This window comes from Orcinus orca, chromosome 5 (assembly GCF_937001465.1).
Source record: "Orcinus orca chromosome 5, mOrcOrc1.1, whole genome shotgun sequence".
In the NCBI taxonomy this organism is placed as follows: Eukaryota; Metazoa; Chordata; class Mammalia; order Artiodactyla; family Delphinidae; genus Orcinus; species Orcinus orca.
Window position 1 is genome coordinate 65987274 of NC_064563.1, and position 19412 is coordinate 66006685.

General features: G+C 46.4%; 1 protein-coding gene and 1 long non-coding RNA gene across 6 annotated transcripts in view; one reads left to right on the top strand and one right to left on the bottom strand.

Annotated features, from left to right (window-relative positions):
• The first annotated feature begins 205 nt into the window (after positions 1-205).
• On the top strand, positions 206-4067 carry LOC125964526 (uncharacterized). The gene is made up of 2 exons (XR_007477618.1): positions 206-766; positions 2886-4067. It is a non-coding gene; the product is annotated as an uncharacterized LOC125964526 (long non-coding RNA).
• Positions 4068-9486: 5419 nt separating this feature from the next.
• The window catches only part of ABCC5 (ATP binding cassette subfamily C member 5), an 88590-nt gene continuing 78664 nt past the window's right edge, over positions 9487-19412 (bottom strand). For all 5 annotated transcript variants that reach the window (XM_033403145.2, XM_004278411.4, XM_033403146.2 and 2 more), the window contains 4 exons: positions 14663-14741; positions 13543-13656; positions 12720-12884; positions 9487-10953 (listed from right to left, as the gene is read on the bottom strand). In XM_033403145.2, the coding sequence (XP_033259036.1) occupies positions 10852-10953; positions 12720-12884; positions 13543-13656; positions 14663-14741 (460 nt within the window). In that variant the 3' untranslated portion in view covers positions 9487-10851. The remainder of the gene's footprint in view (positions 10954-12719; positions 12885-13542; positions 13657-14662; positions 14742-19412) is intronic.

Below are 19412 nucleotides of genomic sequence, written 5' to 3' on the forward strand. Positions count from 1 at the left end.
CCCCATGAACACCCTACAGCCTCCGACTCCGAAAGTCTCCAGGCTTTGCAGGCAGGGAAATGATGATGTGATGTCTCACTGTAATGAGATCTCAGCATTGAGAATTCTGCTGAGCATTCCAGTTCCCACAGGGAGTGGCTTGCTTTCAACCTCAATTTGAGAGGGGGAGTGGGGCCACAAAAGACACTCCCATGCGCCACTGCTGTGCCCCAGGAGTAGGATCCCAGGGCTCGGGAGGAGGCTTGGTGTCTGAAGAGCGCGGCGGAGGGTAGCCAACACCCTCCCCATGCACACGGGCACACCCACACCCAACACCTCCTGCCTTCACGGAGCTCCGGAGTAGTTGAATTATTCATCAAACCAGAACGATGTTTTCATTATACTCAGCCTATTCCTCTTATGCAAACAAGATTTATGGAAGTTTTTTGTTAAAAATATTAACTATATTTTAAACAGTCAAAAGGAAAGACCCAAAATCTTACGGAGGACACTGGAAATAGACGGAGACAAATGTACTTACAGTGCCTGAGCTTAAGAGTAAGAGTGGAGACACCATGTGTTGCAGAATCCCCATTGAGAAGGAGAGAATTTTCCCAGCAGCAAATTCTGAAAGGGATTTACTGTGCGGACTATTATCTAGTAGACAAAGTTGTCAACAGATTTTCTGGAAGACGAGCAGCAGCTTTCCTCATGGGTCCATTTCTGAGAGTGACTCTAGTACTGACCAAGGACAAAGAATTGAAACCAGAGGAGTGACGGTCTCTCTGTAAGTACAAAATGGCTCGCCTAGTGTGGCGTGATTTACAGGGAGAATCAGATCATACCTAGGAATGGGTAGTATCACGTCTCTTAGTCAAACACTGTTTTGCTTATCTAACTATGAATGCCAGCGGTTGTATCACGTGGTGGGTGGCCAGGACCGAGCACCTACAATCTTGACCAGCTGCCAGGCTCCCAAAGGAAACATCCACCAAGGACGCTCTAGGCAAAAACCCTTCCACTGATTACTTCAAGGCTCTGCCCTCTGTGAGGCAGCTTGGTGGGTTAGTCTGGACAGTCTGGTGCAGAGGGCTCCTGGGGCTGATCTCAGAGAGGCCCCTTTTTGGCCTTTTAGCACCAGCCCCGGGCTCACATCCTTATATTAGACCTTCAGACCTTTCCACACTCAAGGTGAGAACGCATGACCCCAAGGTAAAGAACACCGCCGACAGGAGCAAAGGGTGTCTGTACAACCCAGGCCAGAACCGGTCCAGGCACCTCCCCAGTTATGAGAGAGCCTGGCTGCTCTCAGCATGCTGGCTGCATAGAACAAGAGCAGAGAATCGTGGAGGAGGAAGGAGGGAGAGAAAAAGAGACAGCTACAGAGAGTACATTGTTTCAGTCTCTCTTCTTTTTCAGCCGCGAGCTCCATGTGTCTGTTTTTGGTCTCCAGCGGCCAGCAGAGTGCCCAGCACTTAATGGGTGCTCCATAAATATTTTTTGGGGAAAGGAAAAAGTCCAGAGGAAGCTAGAGTCCAGGTATTGGGAAGCTGGGAGGGAAGAGATAGTTGGGTCAATAACATGGGAAGGAGAAGTGAGAGCTTGGAGGGAAGGCCTCTCTCATAGGCCCATGGGGATGAGGTAGGGGAGGACCCCAAGTGGGCCTGTTGACACATTTTCTGTCATCAGTGGACAGAATGGTCCCAGGACCACAGCCCACTAGATTCTTTGTCAAGGACACAAAAGGTTGGTCAGGACAGTGTCCCTCAGCCCCTAGAACTGTTCTGGGCAAGGTGAGTGTCTTGGCCCCAGCAACCGTGTGCCCACACTCCTCCCTGGCTGGCACTGGGCCAGTCCTGGGTGGGTGATGGGGCTCCTCTTCAGGAAGGCAGCTGTGCCATAGCTGGGGGAGAGCAATTCCAAGCTCTGACAGTTCTCACTCAGGCAGCAGCTGGCTTGGTCTTCCTATGCTGAGTCCACCAGAGGGGGTGGGTGGGAGTTTGCCGGAGTCCAGGCCAGAGACAGCAGCAGGATAGGGAGAAGATCCCAGGAAAAGAGGTGACCCCCTGCCTCCAAATACACACCATCTCCCTCGTGGGAGCTAGGAGGGATGGACACAGTTCTGGAGCTATGCTTCAAATGAGGTTACCAGGACCCAGGTTTTTCAGGACATATTCGTTGATCCACGTTAATCAGAACTGGAGCTGGAAGAAATCTTAGAGACCATCTGGTCCAGCACATTCATTTATTCCTGAAGCAACTGAGGTTGAGGTCATCAGATGCAAGAGAACCACTAGAAGTCTAGAATCAAACTGTCTGGGTTTGAATTCTATATAATTTACCACGTACTGGATGTGTGACCCGAGAGAACTTAATCTTCATGGACCTGTTTCTTCATCAGCAAAATGTGTTTAATAACACCTACCTAGTGCAATAATTGAGAAAATTAAATAAGGTCATATTGCAGGCGCCTCCACAGTGCTTGGCACACAGGTGCTCAGATAATATGAGTACTCTCTTTCCTTGTTGAAGGTGACAACACTGATAGGTTATAAAACTTATTAGGTTTAAAACATTAATTAAAATACAACAAATCAATACTTATTATGAAATAGACATGAGGATTTTATGAGACTAGTATTTTGTTTCTATACCTGTAAACAGGCTCCAACGGGTCACTAATTCCCTGCAGCAGAGGTGGCTAGATGTTCACCAAAGCTGTTTTGTCCTCAAAGCAGTTTTTGCCTCCTGGGCACACAGCTAGACATTGCCCAGCTTCCCTTGCAGCTATAGAAGTGAGCTCTAGCCAGTGGAATTTGAGTGGAAGTAATATATAATATCTTTAGGTCTGGCCCACAAAAACTTCCTGTTCAACACTGCATGCTCTTTCTTCCCTGGTTTACTAGCCCACACAGAGGATCTGGCTGAGGACTTCAAGCCTAGAGGTTGGCAGAATGACCAGAAGGAGAAAGCCTGGGTTCACAAGTGACTCTCACTCCCCCCTCCCAGCACCACACTGCTCTGTGACAGGGTGGGGTCATTGTGATAAGCTGCTGAAAGCAGTTAGCAGATTCTGACTATCTACTTGGACTCAGGGAATTATAAGCCGTGAGAGGACAGAATGGTGATGTGGAAATTGCCTTTAAAAATCAAATTTAGGGACTTCCCTGGTGGCGCAGTGGTTAAGAATCTGCCTGCCATTGCAGGGGACACGGGTTCAAGCCCTGGTCCAGGAAGATCTCACATGTCACGGAGCAACTAAGCCCGTGCACCACAACTACTGAAGCCCACACGCCTAGAGCCCACGAGCCACAAGTACTGAGCCCATGTGCCACAACTACTGAAGCCCACGCGCCTAGAGCCCATGCTCCGCAACAAGAGAAGCCACCGCGATGAGAAGCCCGCACACCGCAACGAAGAGTAGCCCCACTCGACACAACTAGAGAAAGCACACATACAACAAGGAAGACCCAATGCAGCCAAAAATAAATAAATAAATATTTAAAAAATCAAATTTAAAGACAACATGGAAAACTGAAAACTGAAACAACCTAAATATCCATCAAAATTGCATTGTTTAGAGACTTTCCTGGTGGCGCAGTGGATAAGACTCCATGTTCCCAATGCAGGAGGCCCGGGTTCGATCCCTGGTCAGGGAACTAGATCCCACATGCATGCTGCAACTAGTTGCATGCCACAACTAAGGAGACTGCATGCTACAACTAAGGAGCCCATGAGCCTCAACTAAGGAGCCTGCCTACCACAACTAAAACCCAGTGCAAGCAAATAAAAAAAAATTGGATTGTTCATATAAAAAGCACATCAAAGTCATCTTCTCAGTAAGACTGGACAGCCCCTCTATAATTTTACCCTCTGGTGCCCTTCCCTGCTTTATTTATTTTTTTCCTGGACCTTATCATTATCTAATATTCCATATATCTTACTGACTGCCTGTTCTCCCAATAGGATGTAAAGTCCATGAAGGTAAGGATGTTCTCTGTTTTATTCACTACTATACTGTCAGTTCTTAGAACAGTGTCTGCCTTATACTAGATGCTCAATAAATACTTTTTGAATGAAACAAATAAGTGAATCTCTACAAGACAATGCTATAAAACTATTAAAATCATGTTTCTGAAGAATATTTGACATGAGAAAATGTTCATAATATATTAGTTGAGATCATACAAGTTGTATATGTAAGTTATCCTAATTTTATTTTTAATGACTTTTATTTTATTTTGGCTGTGCCGTGAGGCTTGTGAGATCTTAGTTCCCCGGCCAGGGACTGAACCTGGGGCCATGGCAGTGAAAGTGCCAAGCCCTAACTACTGGACCGCCAGGAAAGTCCCTGAATTATATTTTAAATGAATAATGCTGTTATGTGTTTTTAAAAAATGCCTGGAAAAATACAGATCAAATTATTAACAGTGGTTGCCTTTTTCTGTAGGGAGTGATTAAGATGCATTTCTACTCTCTACATTTTTTATGTTTAAGTGCTACTTGGATTTCTAACAAACATGCATACATAGTATTTTTGATAATTTTTTAAAAAGGAAAAAAATACATGTTTAGAAAAAGCTATAAAGAATACAACCAGGCATGAAGAACCTAGGGGCAAGACAGGAATAAAGACTTAGACCTACTAGAGAATGGACTTGAGGGCACGGGGAGGGGCAAGGGTAAGCTCGGACAAAGTGAGGGAGTGGCATGGACATATATACACTACCAAACGTAAAATAGATAGCTAGTGGGAAGCAGCCACATAGCACAGGGAGATCAGCTCGGTGCTCTGTGACCACCTAGAGGGGTGTGAAAGGGAGGGTGGGAGGGAGGGAGACGCAAGAGGGAAGAGATACGGGGATATATGTATATGTATAGCTGATTCACTTTGTTATAAAGCAGAAACTAACACACCATTGTAAATCAATTATACTCCAATAAAAACGTTAAAAAAAAAAAAAAAAAGGAAGAATACAACCAGGGACTTACCTGGCGGAACAATGGTTGAGACTCCGTGCTTCCACCGCAGGGGGCGAGGGTTCGATCCCTGGTTGGGGAACTAGGAACCCGCATGCTGCATGGCACAGCCAAAAACAAACAAACAAAAAACCCGTTAAAAAAAAGAAAAGAGGGGGCTTCCCTGGTGGCGCAGTGGTTGAGAGTCCTTCTGACGATGCAGGGGACACGGGTTCGTGCCCCGGTCGGGGTGGGAAGATCCCACATGCCGCGGAGCGGCTGAGCCTGTGAGCCATGGCCGCTGAGCCTGCGCGTCCGGAGCCTGTGCTCCGCAACGGGAGAAGCCACAGCGGTGGGAGGCCCGCCTACCGAAAAAAAAACAAAAAAAAAAAAAAAGAAAAGAGGGCTTCCCTGGTGGAGCAGTGGTTGGGGGGGTCCGCCTGCCAATGCGGGCGACGCGGGTTCGTGCTCCGGTCCGGGAAGATCCCATATGCCGCGGAGCGGCTGGGGCCGTGAGCCATGGCCGCTGAGCCTGCGCGTCCGGACCCTGTGCTCCGCAGCGGGAGAGGCCATAGCGGTGAGAGGCCCGCGTACTGCAAAAAAAAAAAAAAAAAAAAAGAAAAGAATACAACAAGATAACACTGGCTATTTTTGGGTGATGGATGCCTCAGTAGTGTTGTGAAACCACCCCACAATGTAATGGCTTAAAAACATTTTATTTTGCTCAGGAATTTGGGGACAGTTCTGGCTGGCCAGTTCATCTCTGATTTACGTGGCATCAGCTGGGATGTCTGGGGCTGGAGGTTTCACTTCCAAAATGGCTTCCTCACTCACATGTCTGATGTCTCAGTACTCCTTGGCGTCACTCCATCTCCATACACTCTCTCATCTTCCAGGAACCCTCCATATGCTTTGTAAATCTCACGGTATGCTGGTCTCCAGATAGCTGCACTGCTGACATGGGTGGTTGGCTTCCAAGAGGCAGGAAGTGTGAGCTGCTAGGCCACAAAAGGGCTTTGTGCAGAACTGGCACAGCACCACCATATTCTGTTGGTTAAAGTAGCCACAGAGCCCACGCAGATTCAAGGGGGTGGAGAAACAAGACTCCACCTCTTGATGGGAGAGTAGCAAGGTCACATTGCAGGAAAGCCCATGAGATGGGAGATGCTGTTGCAGCCATGCTTGTAAAACACACTGCCATGGTAGGGTTCAGGCAATTTTGGGTTTCTTCACTGCACCTATCTGCATTTTCCAAATTTTGTACAAAAAGCATGCATTATTTTTATAATAAGGAAAAAAAATTATTTAGAAAATATGTCTCACGACCATGCAGGCAACCATCAGCGCAAGGTAAGGTTTCTGTGTGCCCCCCTCCCCCGTGACTCATTTCCTCTCAATGCTAGGCCCTATTTCTAGGTGATCAATCAGGAAAGGGGTAGGAAAGGAGCTGTCACATCACTAAGCCACACCTCAAATGCCGACCAGGGATTGAACCCGGGCCCACGGCAGTGAAAGCGCGGAGTCTTAACCACTGGATTGCCAGGGAATTCCCGAGGAATCAAATTCTTTTTTGTCATGACCACAAAGAAAAGTCTGCAACACTGGCTTCTATTAACAAATATTCTTTGAGCATCCACGTATAAGGCATGATTCAAGAGTCAGCTAAGTAGTGTCATACTTATTAAGCACCTTCTGTATGTAAAACGTAATACTTGGGCTTCCCTGGTGGCACAGTGGTTGAGAGTCCGCCTGCCGATGCAGGGGACACGGGTTCGTGCCCCAGTCTGGGAAGATCCCACATGCCGCGGAGCGGCTGGGCCCGTGAGCCATGGCTGCTGAGCCTGCGCGTCCGGAGCCTGTGCTCCCCAACGGGAGAGGCCACAACAGTGAGAGGCCCGCATACTGCAAAAAAAAAAAAAAAAAAACACGTAATACTTAAGCCAGGAGTTATAAGGTATACAAAATATACCTTATAATTAAAGGTATATATAATAAGATGATTTACTGCCTTCAAGTTTATATTCATGGGCTAAAATATAAGGAAATAATCAACCATTATATGCAGAGCAAACGGAAATAAACCTTAAAATAGATTTGTGAGCAAAGTGTTGGAGGAACCCAGAGGAACTTAGTTTTAAGAGAAAGGCTTTGTGGAGGACATAGTATCTGAACTGAGTTTAAGAAAAAAAAAATGGCTTTGTTGAAAAAAAACATGGCTTTGTTTGACAAGAGAGAATCAAGGGATTCCAGGCTAAGAAAATAGCAAAGACTTAAAGGTGTGAAAATATTGACTCGTTTTTGGAAATATTGAGTAGAAAAGGAGGGTTGGAGGCAAATAATGGACACCCTGACTGCCAAACTCAGGAATACAGGCCACTCAACAGGCAGATGTCCCCTGAAGATTTTTGGAGGATAAAGTATTTGATCCACTTGCATTTTGGTTTGCGTTTTGGCAGTGGTATATACAGTGGTTTGGAGAAAGACACTGAGGCAAGGAGACTAGCTATGAGGCTGTAACTACAATATTTAAAAAAAGAAAGGAGGTGAGTCTAAATTAGGGCAGAGGGAGAGAAGGGGGTGGTAGTGGTGATATATAGGACCTGGAAGTGGTAAATTTACTGGGAATGGGCAGGAGAACTGAAATAACTCAAGGCTTCTAGCCTGAAAGACTTAAGGAAGTCAGAGGGGCTATTAATTAAGACAGGGAGCACTGATTTGCAAGAAGCTGTTTGAGGGGCCTGGGAGATGCGCCCAGCAGGCAGCGGAGATTGGTACTAAAGAGAGAGGTCAAGCCCACAGTTGAAGGTTTGTGTTGGTGGGAGTGAAAGAATCCAGGCAAGGAGAGCAAAGGGAGAGGGCAAAAGGCAGGGAAATGCCTCCTTTTGAGGGGACAGAGCAGGTTACAGGGGTGGGAGGAGACCCAAGAGGTGAAAGAACAAAACTGAAGGAGGGGAAGTTAGTGTCACGTGCTGCAGTGAGCTTGACTAGGGCAACCACGTAGGGCTCCTTCTGCTGACCTTGTTACTCTTCTTTTTTTTTTTTTATTTTTATTGGAGTATAATTGCTTTAGACTGTTGTGTTAATTTCTTGCTGTACAGCAAAGTGAATCAGTCATACGCGTGCTTATATCCACTCTTTTTAAGATTTCCTTCCCATTTAGGTCACCACAGAACATTGAGTAGAGTTCCCTGTGCTATACAGTAAGTTCTCATTAGTTATCTATTTTATACATAGAAGTGTATATATGTCAGTCCCAATCTCCCAATTCATCCAACCCACCTCTTCCCTCCTTGGTAACCGTAAGTTTGTTCTCTACACCTGTGACTCTATTTCTGCTTTGCAAATAAGTTCATCTCTACCATCTTTCTAGATTCCACATATAAGCAGTATTATACGATATTTTTGTTACCCTTCTTGGAGGGTAAATCCAGTGCATCCAAAAACATCGTTGCTTACATTGGCGCCGTCCAACAGAACTTTCCACAATGATGGGAATGTTCTATGTCTGCGCTGTCCAGTACAGTAGCCACAGGCCACATGTGGCTACAAGAGCACTTGAAATGTGACAACTGAATTTTTTTTTTAATTTAATTAATTTATTTATTTTTGGCTGCGTTGGGTCTTCATTACTGCACGCAGTCTAGTTGTGGCGAGCGAGGGCTACTCTTCGTAGCGGTGTGCAGGCTTCTCATTGAGGTGGCTTCTCTTGTTGCGGAGCACAGGCTCTAGGCACGCGGGCTTCAGTAGTTGTGGCACGCGGGCTTCAGTAGTTGTGGCACGCGGGCTTCAGTAGTTGTGGCATGCGGGCTTCAGTAGTTGTGGCACGCGGGCTGTAGAGCGTAGGCTCAGTAGCTGTGGCGCATGGGCTTAGTTGCTCCGCGGCATGTGGGATCTTCCGGGACCAGGGCTTGAACCCGTGTCCCCTGCACTGGCAGGCGGATTCTTAACCACTGTGCCACGAGGGAAGCCTTGAATTTTTGACTCAACAGCCAAACCCCTGAATTTTCAAGACACTGGTTTACAAAAAGGTCTGGGTTTAAGATACGATTTCTGATGCCTCAGCAGAACCAATACCAAATAGTTTAATGCTGCTTTCTTGGCCGCATTCAACATGAGATATTGAGAAACTCTAGAATGAGTACCCTTTCGAATGGGCACTTAATTCTCAATGAGTTAACCTGAATGAATTGGCTGAAAGGGCCATTATATTGTTTGAATTGCTGAGAACCCTCAACAGACTTCATTTAAAATGTGTTTCACCACAACCATCCATCTTACCACATCCCTTCCCACTCCCCACCCTCTTATTAGCAGCACAGGAGCTTGGTTTGACGACCATGCCCAGGAACACAGGCTGGAGGGACTAAGGCCCACCGCAGTGATTCCAGGCAAGCGGGGCTCCACGCCCCTTGCAACCAACCAGCTCTGCTACTGGTCCCTCCCATCTGTCACTCCACAGCTGGATATTCAGATCCGAGGCTCCGGGACTCCGAAGCCATTCAAAGACACCTTGTTCCCCTCCCAGAGAATTATTTTATACACCAAGAGTTTTAGAAAATCCAAAATAATTTTATTCACTTTTTCAGATTTTTGCCTCCACAAGGTGTTCAGCAAACATGCTAAGGCGACAGAATGTCTAGTTGGTCACGACATGCAACGCTGACCATTGGACGGATGACAGCAGCGACCACGCCCACCTGAGCTACTGGCCCCAGAGCACAAACGGGGTTTGTGGGAACACACCGAACCACACGGCACTCAGAACCTGAGGTAGGTCTCTTTACAGTACAAAAAACTTCTACACCAGTGTGAGACACTGATGAGCAAGAGCTGCTTAAAGTCGCAGACTTTGGAGAGAGGAAGAGACTCTGCAGCGACCACAGGGAGAAAGGGGAAAAGACCCACAAAATCCTGAACCCTGTCACTGAACTGTGGGCTCGTGGGGCAAATGAAGGCAAATGAAGAAGTACCACCGGGAAAAGCAGCAGTTGGCTCCAGGGTTCGGACCGATGGGTTGAGGAGCCGGAGAGCGCTGTGCGGTGGCCAGCGTTAGGAACCTGAGGCAGTGGGACACTTGGAACAGACTCGATGCTTGTTGAGAAACAGCAGAGAAAAGGAGGAAAGCAGGAAGGACACTCCCCCCTCACCGAGGAACGTCTCGGCGATTCTCATTTCCGACGGAGGGAACGAAGAGGGATCTGGGACTTTGCCCCACTGCTCTCCCGACAGAAACAGTGAAGTGACAACAGGACAGAAAGCAGGAGCCCTGAGAATTCACGGTGCTCTGCGTGGCCTCCAGTGGCCCCCGCTCCACCCCGCCCTGGAGTGGCTGCTGGGGAGGCGGCAGGGGGCCCACTGGAGGGCCCGCTATTGCCACACGCCTTCCTTTTGGACACCCAGAAAACCCGGCACCATGAAACAACCAGCTGGGGAAGAACATATGCTACCCTTCCTATAGTCTAATAGTGAAACCAGATCCTAGTGCAGCAAACTGTACAAAAATGATAGAAAGGAATCTGCACTGTTCTTAGCACAGTGCTTATTTTAATATAAAATAAACGGCTTACATTTTCACTGGAAATATAGGCTATGTACAGAATTATATATAGATATAGCTACACGTATAAAGCTTCATTATAGGCCTCTGATACATATATAATAACGGTTCCCTGAACCTTTTAGAGTGCAATTAAGAACAAAAACTAAATTTTGTTTACATGAGTATGGAATAAATACAATAATCAAAATATGACTCTCCCTAAAAGTGAAACACACAAGCCAATCCTGAATTGCTGTGCTAAAGATAAAATCGGGAAAGGCAAGGTTTCGGCAGGAGGACACGATGAGGGGCCCGCCCCAGGCAGGGAATGGCAATGCTCCAAAGAAAAGAGACTTGGGCAGCGGCGGGAGGAGTTAGCCCTTGACGGCGATCTTGTTCTCTGCAGCAGCAAACATGGCATAGAACCGGGAGCTGTCATTGGACAGAAGGACCGATGGGGTGTCAAACTCCACCACCTGTAAAGGAAGGAATGATGGTATCAGAATGTGACTCGGGGACACGTGGGGTGATTTAGAGGAGCCACTGCTCAGGAACGGGGGCAAAGCCCAAAGCCCCCTGAGGATGGAATCAAGGTGGCAATTCAACTAGCCCTGTCATGCCCAAATGGGTTCTTTTTTTTTTTTTTCAACTAACCAGGGTTTAGTTAAGAGAAAGGTTAGAGAGAAAAACCTCCAGACCTCCTTCACATAAATCTCAATTCTTTCAGCCTTGGGTATGAAGGAATCAATCAACAAGGTCCTATAAGCTGCAGAGGAAAAAATTGCAGCTCAAGTCAAAGGCATACCAGGCAAATGTCATCTTGTGGTGCAACCTGATCTGAATCTATGGCTAGAAAAGGAACAGCTCAGGATGCCTAGTTGGCAGGGGGAAAAAGGGAAGTGAGTATAAAGTCAGTATAATCAACTCAGACAATTATCCATTCCTGTGATGGACTTCTAGGCGGCCACTGGAAATCATATTTCAGTAGAAAATGAATGATATGCTGGCAGAACCTGCCTCCCATGAGAGAGGACACATACTCTCCCAGCCTCCCCTGCTGCAGGGCAAAGGCATGGAACACAACTTTGGCCAAGGAGAGGAAGGGGACATCTCCTAGGGTGCTTCTAGGAAAGGTTGTCCTGACCGAGAGACAGGCATAAGGACAAAGTGTTCTTCCTTAGGACTGGCTGTGTGAGGGTATGACGTTGGGTGCTAGAGCAGACATCCTGCATCATAAGGGGAAAGGTAGACACTGGCCCTGTTGAGGGATAGGCAGATTATAAGCAGATCCATATGGGAGAGGGAACAAGAGGAAAGGGCATTTTAGGTAGATGGAACTGTATGAGTAAGACACAGAGGTGAAAAAGCTTAGGGGATTCAAGATTGTTTATAGCCAACAGCACTGCAAGGAAATAGCAGGAAACGAAGAAGGCTGGGGGGCCAGATTGTTGGAAAGCTGGGACCAGAAAGAAGTTTGGCACCACTACATGACTGTAAAAAGCAGACATATAGGGACTTCCCTGGTGGTGCAGGGGTTAAGAATCCGCCTGCCAATGCAGGGGACCGAGGTTTGAGCCCTGGTCCGGGAAGATCCCATATGCCACAGAGCAACGAAGCCCATGCGCCACAACTGCTGAGCCTGTGCTCTAGAGCCCGCGAGCCACAACTACTGAGACTGCGTGCCACAACTACTGAAGCCCACGTGCCATAACTACTGAAGCCTGCACGCCTAGAGCCCGTGCTCCACAACAAGAGAAGCCACCGCAATGAGAAGCCTGCACACAACAGCGAAGAGTAGCCCCCACTCAACACAGTTAGAGAAAGCCCACACGCAGCAACAAAGACGCAACGCAGCCAAAAATAAATAAATAAATAAACAAAAAAACAAACCAAAAAAGCAGACATATAGTGGCTCGTCTCAGTAGCTTTGGGAAATTCTTGTGCATGTGAGTGAATTACTAAGTACACATGCTCTCTGACCTAAGTCAAAATGTTACTGTTTACAAGCAACAAAAGAACACGTAGTAAAGCATAATGAGAACCCCATAAGAGTGCTCCCAGCTCAATCTCTTGACTGGGAGGGCTGCATCCCACCCAAAAGGAACCAGACTACAGTCATTATGGCCGCTTATCTGAATGCTCAGAACTACTCTAAGAGGGCCATCTGCCCAATCCTGCCAGGGGCCAGTTTTCCTCCAGACAAGGCCACGTGCCAAGCCAAGGTCCCTTGGGGGCTCAGTACCTGCCCCTGGGCCAGCACCATAATCCTATCAGAGCCCAGGACTGTATGTAGGCGATGGGCAATCGTCAGCATGGTGCAGTCGGCAAATGCTTCTCGGATGGTCTCTTGGATCAGCAAGTCTGTCTCCGTGTCCATGGCAGCTGTGGCTTCATCTAGAATCAAAATCTGCCGGGGAAGAGAAGAAAAAGAGGGGTCCGACCAATTCCTTAAGCATTCTGGTTAATCTAGGTTTCACTAAAATGTATTTTATGATTTGAATTTTACACCGTATATTGTTTTTTCTAAATAGGTACACGCATATGTAAAAATACTGTTTTGCTTAGAACTGATATAACTTCAAACCCCTATGTTTGCCTTGATTTCCATGAATGAAAGGATATACGTGAAATACTGATCTAACAAAAGACTCGCCCCACTTGCTCTGTAACTCTAAACACGTACAGTAATCTTTCTGGACCTCCCTTTTCCAGTTTTAAAATGAGGGGACTGGATTTGAGGACCTGGATGTGTCTTGTAGTTTAAAAATTTTTCAAATCCACGGTTTCCAGTACTACAACTACTCACTGGCTAGAAACAAATTGCCCTTGGAAACTGAAGACTCAGGGAAGTTAAAAATAAAAACAAACAAGCAAACAAAATATCCATATACCCAAATTGTGTCAAGGTTAATTTAGAAACATCTCTGGCCACACTCTTAAGAAGTGCTGCTGGGCTCAGAGCCAGGGATGCCTTTGGACCTCATGCCACAGGCAAAAGCTGTTCTTCCATCTTCCTGCACGTCTCTGCTGATCCCCCTTCCCTGCCACCCACCAAACTGCCTTACCTTACAGTGACGGAGCAAGGCTCTAGCTATGCACAAGAGCTGCCGTTCCCCCACTGAGAAGTTATCCCCATTCTCCATCACTTCAGATTCAAGTTTCAGAGGTAGCTGAGCAATCTAGGGAGAAAGGAAGTCGAGATTAGAAGGGTAAAAAAAAAAAAAAAAAGTAAATTTTGAAAGATAGGAAAAAAAAAAAAGAAACTAAATTTTGTCAAAAATCCAGTGGCAAAAATAAATTATTCTGAAACAGATGAAAGAATTATTAGCCCAGAACCTAGCTCACCTAGAAAGAAGGTACAGGTGTGATGATCACGTAGTAGGACCGCATTTTCTAGGCCATTCCATATTTCAGCTAAACTATTCTATTAGTCTCATATCATCAAAACGTCCCAGAAATTCCAATATGTTCGTCCCCAAAGCCTGTCATTTTTGGTTCTGAAAATATGGTCATGCGATGAGAAATGGGGTAGACGAAATTACTCTCTTTCTGAAGTCCAAAACTGTAGGCCCATGGCTGTCAAACCTTTCTTTCCATAAACTATAGAACCTATTCTTCAAGTGAACTTGTTTGAGGCAGAGCAGATCTAGCTGAATTAGCGGAAGAGACCCTGGGCTTGTGTGCAGGAACACAAGAGACCCTACTTCAGGCCAGGGGTATCTGTAGATTGTGGCCCCTGGACGGGGCCTGCCGAGTTACCCTAAGAGGTCTGTGAATCCATACACACACTTTCTCCACAAGTGATATATCTCTTACACACATATAGATGCTTCAAAAAGATGTTGTACTGTTATAATGAATAAGAATAGAACTTGATTTTAAAGCATGACTGAATTCTGAGTGGTTGTCGTTAATATCTTCTCAATGAATGGACAGTAAAAAGGGCAATATGACCATGGGAGGGGGCTAAGGGGGGAGGTGAGGGTCGGGAGATAACAACCTTTATGCCCTTTCTGAAATGCCTGGGAAGCCCTGCTCTGAAGTGCTCCTCCACAGACATCCTGGAGGTGGAGGGAAAGGCTGGGCTGGACAGCGGCAGCCACAGCAGGCTGGAGACTGACCACAGCATCACTGTGTTTCCAGCCCTGAGATGCCAGCAAAACTCTCCGTCAGTTCTTTACTTACACATTCTTTCATGTGTGTCCTTTCTAGGGCATCCCAGATCTGGTCTTCAGTGTACTGGTTGAAGGGATCCAAATTGGACCTAGTGAGAAACATAACAGGAATTCTCAGGGATCCACCATGTATGTGACCATGCTGCACAGGTTGACTGTGGTAAAGGTTTAGACACTGGGGCTCAAACCCCATCCAGCCACAGCGGGAGGCTGAGATGGGAGCGCTGCTGCCTGCCTGTCGCAGGAATGAGCCTCCCTTTCTTCTTTACAAAACTTTATTATTTTTATTATGTAAATGATACAAGTTAGTTATAGAAAAATTAGGAGATATAGACATACAAAGACAAAACAAAAACTAATGTATGTTTAATGACTTCTTATCAGACCCTCAGAAACAAACACTGTTAGCACTTTGGCATAGATCCTTCTAGATTTTTTCTATGCATATACATGTTAAAATCTCTCTCTTATATGTATAAACTTAGAAAAACGCCCTCTTTCTTCTTGCTGCACCAGGGTGAGAGCCTGTCACTGAGCAGGGGTCTCAACAGCTAGCTGACCAGGAAAGGAGCCAATCCAGCAGGAAGGCAGAGGAGAAGGCTGAGCATAATGGGTTCAGGGGGAAGGATTTTACTGGCACCGAAAACTAGTTTGGGGACTCTTGCTTACTGTACTAACAGTATCCACCTCAAGGACATCAAGATTGATACCAAAAGAACAGGTCTAGGTATTTCTGGAAGTGTTAAAGACAGGAGAAAAAGCTCTTTGTCATGGAGGATGAGGGTGAACAGGTGGTGATGAAACATATTGGGTGGAAAGTGGGCTGTTGCTTTAATTTGGGGTGTCTTGTCTCGATCTAAACGTCGCGTTTGTGGGTCTAGTAATCTGAAAGGTATTAGGTATAATTTGCTTTGCTCATAAATTATGGTTGGCATATGGGAAATAGAAAAATCTTTGGGAGAAACTTAGCTCTGATCCACACTCATCTCTGTGTCTGGGGAGACTAATCCCAGGCATGCAAACACAAGCAGGTCATGATCGCAGAATTCTGCCCGAGAGGAGAACGCAGGCAGGCACACGCCATCTCCGGATTCCTGGGCAACTCTCTAACCAGCCCTGCTCTCTCGTGCCCCTTTGCACGTGTGCTTCCCTCGACTTAGAACATGCGACCTCTCCCCACCTTTTTACTTGAGAGGCACTGGTAAGACAACGGCTCTGGAGCCAGACTGCCTGACTCCTTCACAGCTTCCATCAATGACAGCTGTGTGACCTTGGCCAAGTTAGCCTAACTACTCTACGCTTCAGTTCCCTCAACTATAAGACAGGGATAAAAGAGCACCTTCTCAAAAAGGTTGTTTCGGGGACTATATTTCACATGTATAAAGCACTTACAGCAGTACCCGCGGCAGGACCGGCAGTGTGTACGTGAGAGCTACAATTACTGTGTTATTATTATCATTGTTCTTATTCCTTGGCTGTGATTCCTTCTTGTCCTTCAGCTCTCAACTTAGATGGGGTCTTCAGGAAGTGTCTCCTTACCCTTCAAGCTTGGACTGGTGGTCCCCCTGCCCACCCCTATAACAGCACTCGTCACTTTGTTCACTTGTCTCTCTCCTCCATTGGATTAGAATCCTTGTCTGGATCTTATTCACTGTTGTAGCCCATGTATACTGTCTAATTTTTTTTGTAAGAAAGAAGAACTTATTCCTCCCATGCTTATTTGAGGTCCTGATAACAGACATTAGTATGTCACAACTTAAGTATTTTCAGTAATAACAGAGGCAGAAAGCAGCATGGTGGAGGGCGGGTGTGTACACACATAGGATCCGGGCAGACTGGGTTCGATCCCTGCTCTGCCTCTTACCATCCGCGTGACCTTGGACAAGTTAGTCCTCAGTCTCCTCATCTATAAAATGGGGGGATAGTGACACGACCTGGTAGGCTGCTGTGAACATTAGAGCTGTGTAGATACAGTGCCTGGAACACGGCAGACACTCGATAGCTGGTAGCTGTTAAACTGACAGGGGACATGGTCACTTTAGATGCCTGGTTGCACTGCTTGGTGGTTTTGACTCTTATATTTGATGCATTTTTCAAGTGGACACAATAATCCCAGGATCCGAAATAGTTCTGATCAAGTCCTAGCCGTGAATGGTCTAGATGGGGAAGACATTCTCTGCAGGCATGCCATCTAGGAAGAGCCCTCTCACTTAAAGAATGATGGTCTAAAACTGAAATGGCAGAGCATGGGCCTAAGTCTAAGAAGAAGCTCACCTGCTTCTCATCAAAAAGAGATGCTGAAAGCACCTGATCTTGCTTGTCCCTCTAACACTCTGGAGTCTGCCTGAGCTTGCCTCAGGGTTGATGAGATCTGCTCTCTCTCCAGCTGCCTTGTACACTGATACACCAACAGATCAGGGTGAAACCTGTGTTCTCCATCCCAAGTCTGAGGGATAAAAGGTTAATCACGTTTTTGTTTGGTTCAACACAGACTGGTGGGAATTCCCATGGGGCAAGATTAGCACAATCCACCCCCCCAAAAACAACAACAACAACAAGATTAGCACAGCCTCTGAGTGACATTTATCTAGATGGCAATGCAAGTTTTCACAATAAAATATTCTCTCTCCTTTTGTGTCTAATATGGACTTTCTCATAGTTTATAGCAGATTTCCTGACCTTAGGGGTCACAACAGGCGTCTCACTTTTGAACCATAATGCTCAGAGCTCTGTTTTCTCTTTTTTTTTTTTTTTTTTAAAAAAAAACAAGTTCCTCGGAGCTCTTTACAAGAGTCTTCGGAAGTCCTCATCAAACCTAGACAGAAGGGGCACCCGCCCAGCGGGAAATCACAACTGGTTCCATACAGGGGTCATGTCCTGCTTTGCCTGGTCTCCTGCTCCTTGCCCTCCGCCTTGGTCTCTATCCAGCTGCCCCCCGGGACTGCACGCTGGAGAATGGCCTCTGCCCATTACAGGGAATCAACTCTGACCTCGGGCAGTAGGACCCGAAGTCGGTGCACATGTGGTTTAGTGCCGGGCTGCTCTGGATCTGCATCCTGCTCTGACTGTGATTCCCACTTAGTGTCACGGGACCCTATCGAGCTAGAATCTCCCCTGTCGGACAGTTCTGCAAGGTCAGTTCCCGTTGTGTCTCCATGGGCCCAGGTTCCTATCTTGACAGCCTGCTCAGGCTCCCAAGTTTCGGGGCCCCACCTTGCTCTGGTTTTATCTATGAGCTCCCTGATTATAAATATCTGTCTTTTGGGGTCTCTGAACACTGCCCAGTTGCCACTGCTGTGGTCTATTTGCCAGAGGAAAATCCATATTACCTAAGGCTGGAATTCCCAGCACCAATAACTTGATAAATTGCCACCTATGGTTTGATACCTCACTTTCTGGATTTCCGGTTTAGCCCATCTCCTACCTCTTAAATCTTCCCTTTCTCTACCTCTTCCTGGAAGGAATGTGTAATTCTAGGTTTTAGATTCTACCACTTGTTCAGATTCCTCCCATGTCTGCTGAGTTGAGTCCTTTGAACAGAGTTAAAGACCTCAACAAACATATGTTCAAGATTGAAGGGTCCGTAATGTTGGTTTCCAGGAAAGGAATGTGTACAGTTTCCCTAGACTTAGTCTAGGAAGTGTTCTTTAATACTGTACAGTGATGCCTAGTGTTATGGGTTGAAAAGTATCTCCCAAAAAGATATGTTGAAATCTAACCCTCAGTACCTAAGAATGTGACCTTATCTGGAAATAGGGTCAGTGTAGATGGTATTAGTTAAGATGAGGCCATCCTGGAGTAATGAGGTACGGTGGACCCTTAATCTAGTAGGACTGATGTCCTTATAAGAGAGCCACATAAAGACAGAGACACAGAATGAGAGGGCCCATGTGACAACAGAGGCAGAGACCGGGATGATGAATCTACAAGCCAAGGACACCCAAGACTGTTGGCAAACCACTAGAATGTAGTAGAGGCAAGGAAGGATCCTACCGGTTTCAGAGGGAGCATAGCCCTGCTGACAACTTGATTTCATACTTCTAGCCTCCAAAACTGTGAGAGAATAAATTTCTGTGGTTTTGGGCCACCCAGTTTGTGGTACTTTGTGGCAGCATGCCGAGAATACAAATACATCTAGTAATTCGTCAGACACCTCTTACCAGACAAATAGTAAGTACACAAGAGTGTACTGCTCACTGAGCAGCTGCCCCGTCAGACTCGGCAGACACATAGAGGGGCTTGACATTCAACCCCGCCCAGGCCCATCACACCAGCTGAAGGGGACTCCCAAGACTAAGCAATGGGTTCCAGATATGTAAGGAATATTTACGTACACCAGCAGGTGGTAAACATACACATTAAGGCAGACCAGACTGATCTCAACAGGGAACTCAATCAGGAATGAAAAAGAAATATATACCCTCATTAGAGGGGCCAGATGGTCCTGGTCTCACCCACAGGTACGAATGAAAGCAAAGTTATACATCCACTGCATCAAGTACTCAGCTGGGTAGATGGAAAGAAAAGCATCTGAGCATGAAGGCACTTATTTTTTAACAGTCGGAACTCCTGGAGTCCTATGTTGCTCAAAGTGCATTTTCATCTTTGGTTCTTTATATGTTATTTTTAGCAATATTCTAAGTTTACCTATTGACTACTACTGATTAAGGTCAAGAGTATCTCCCGGGGTGTTTGAGGATACAGCAATCCCCTCCAGGCGCACAGAAGACACCATGCTGAACCACATCGTCCTCTGTCGG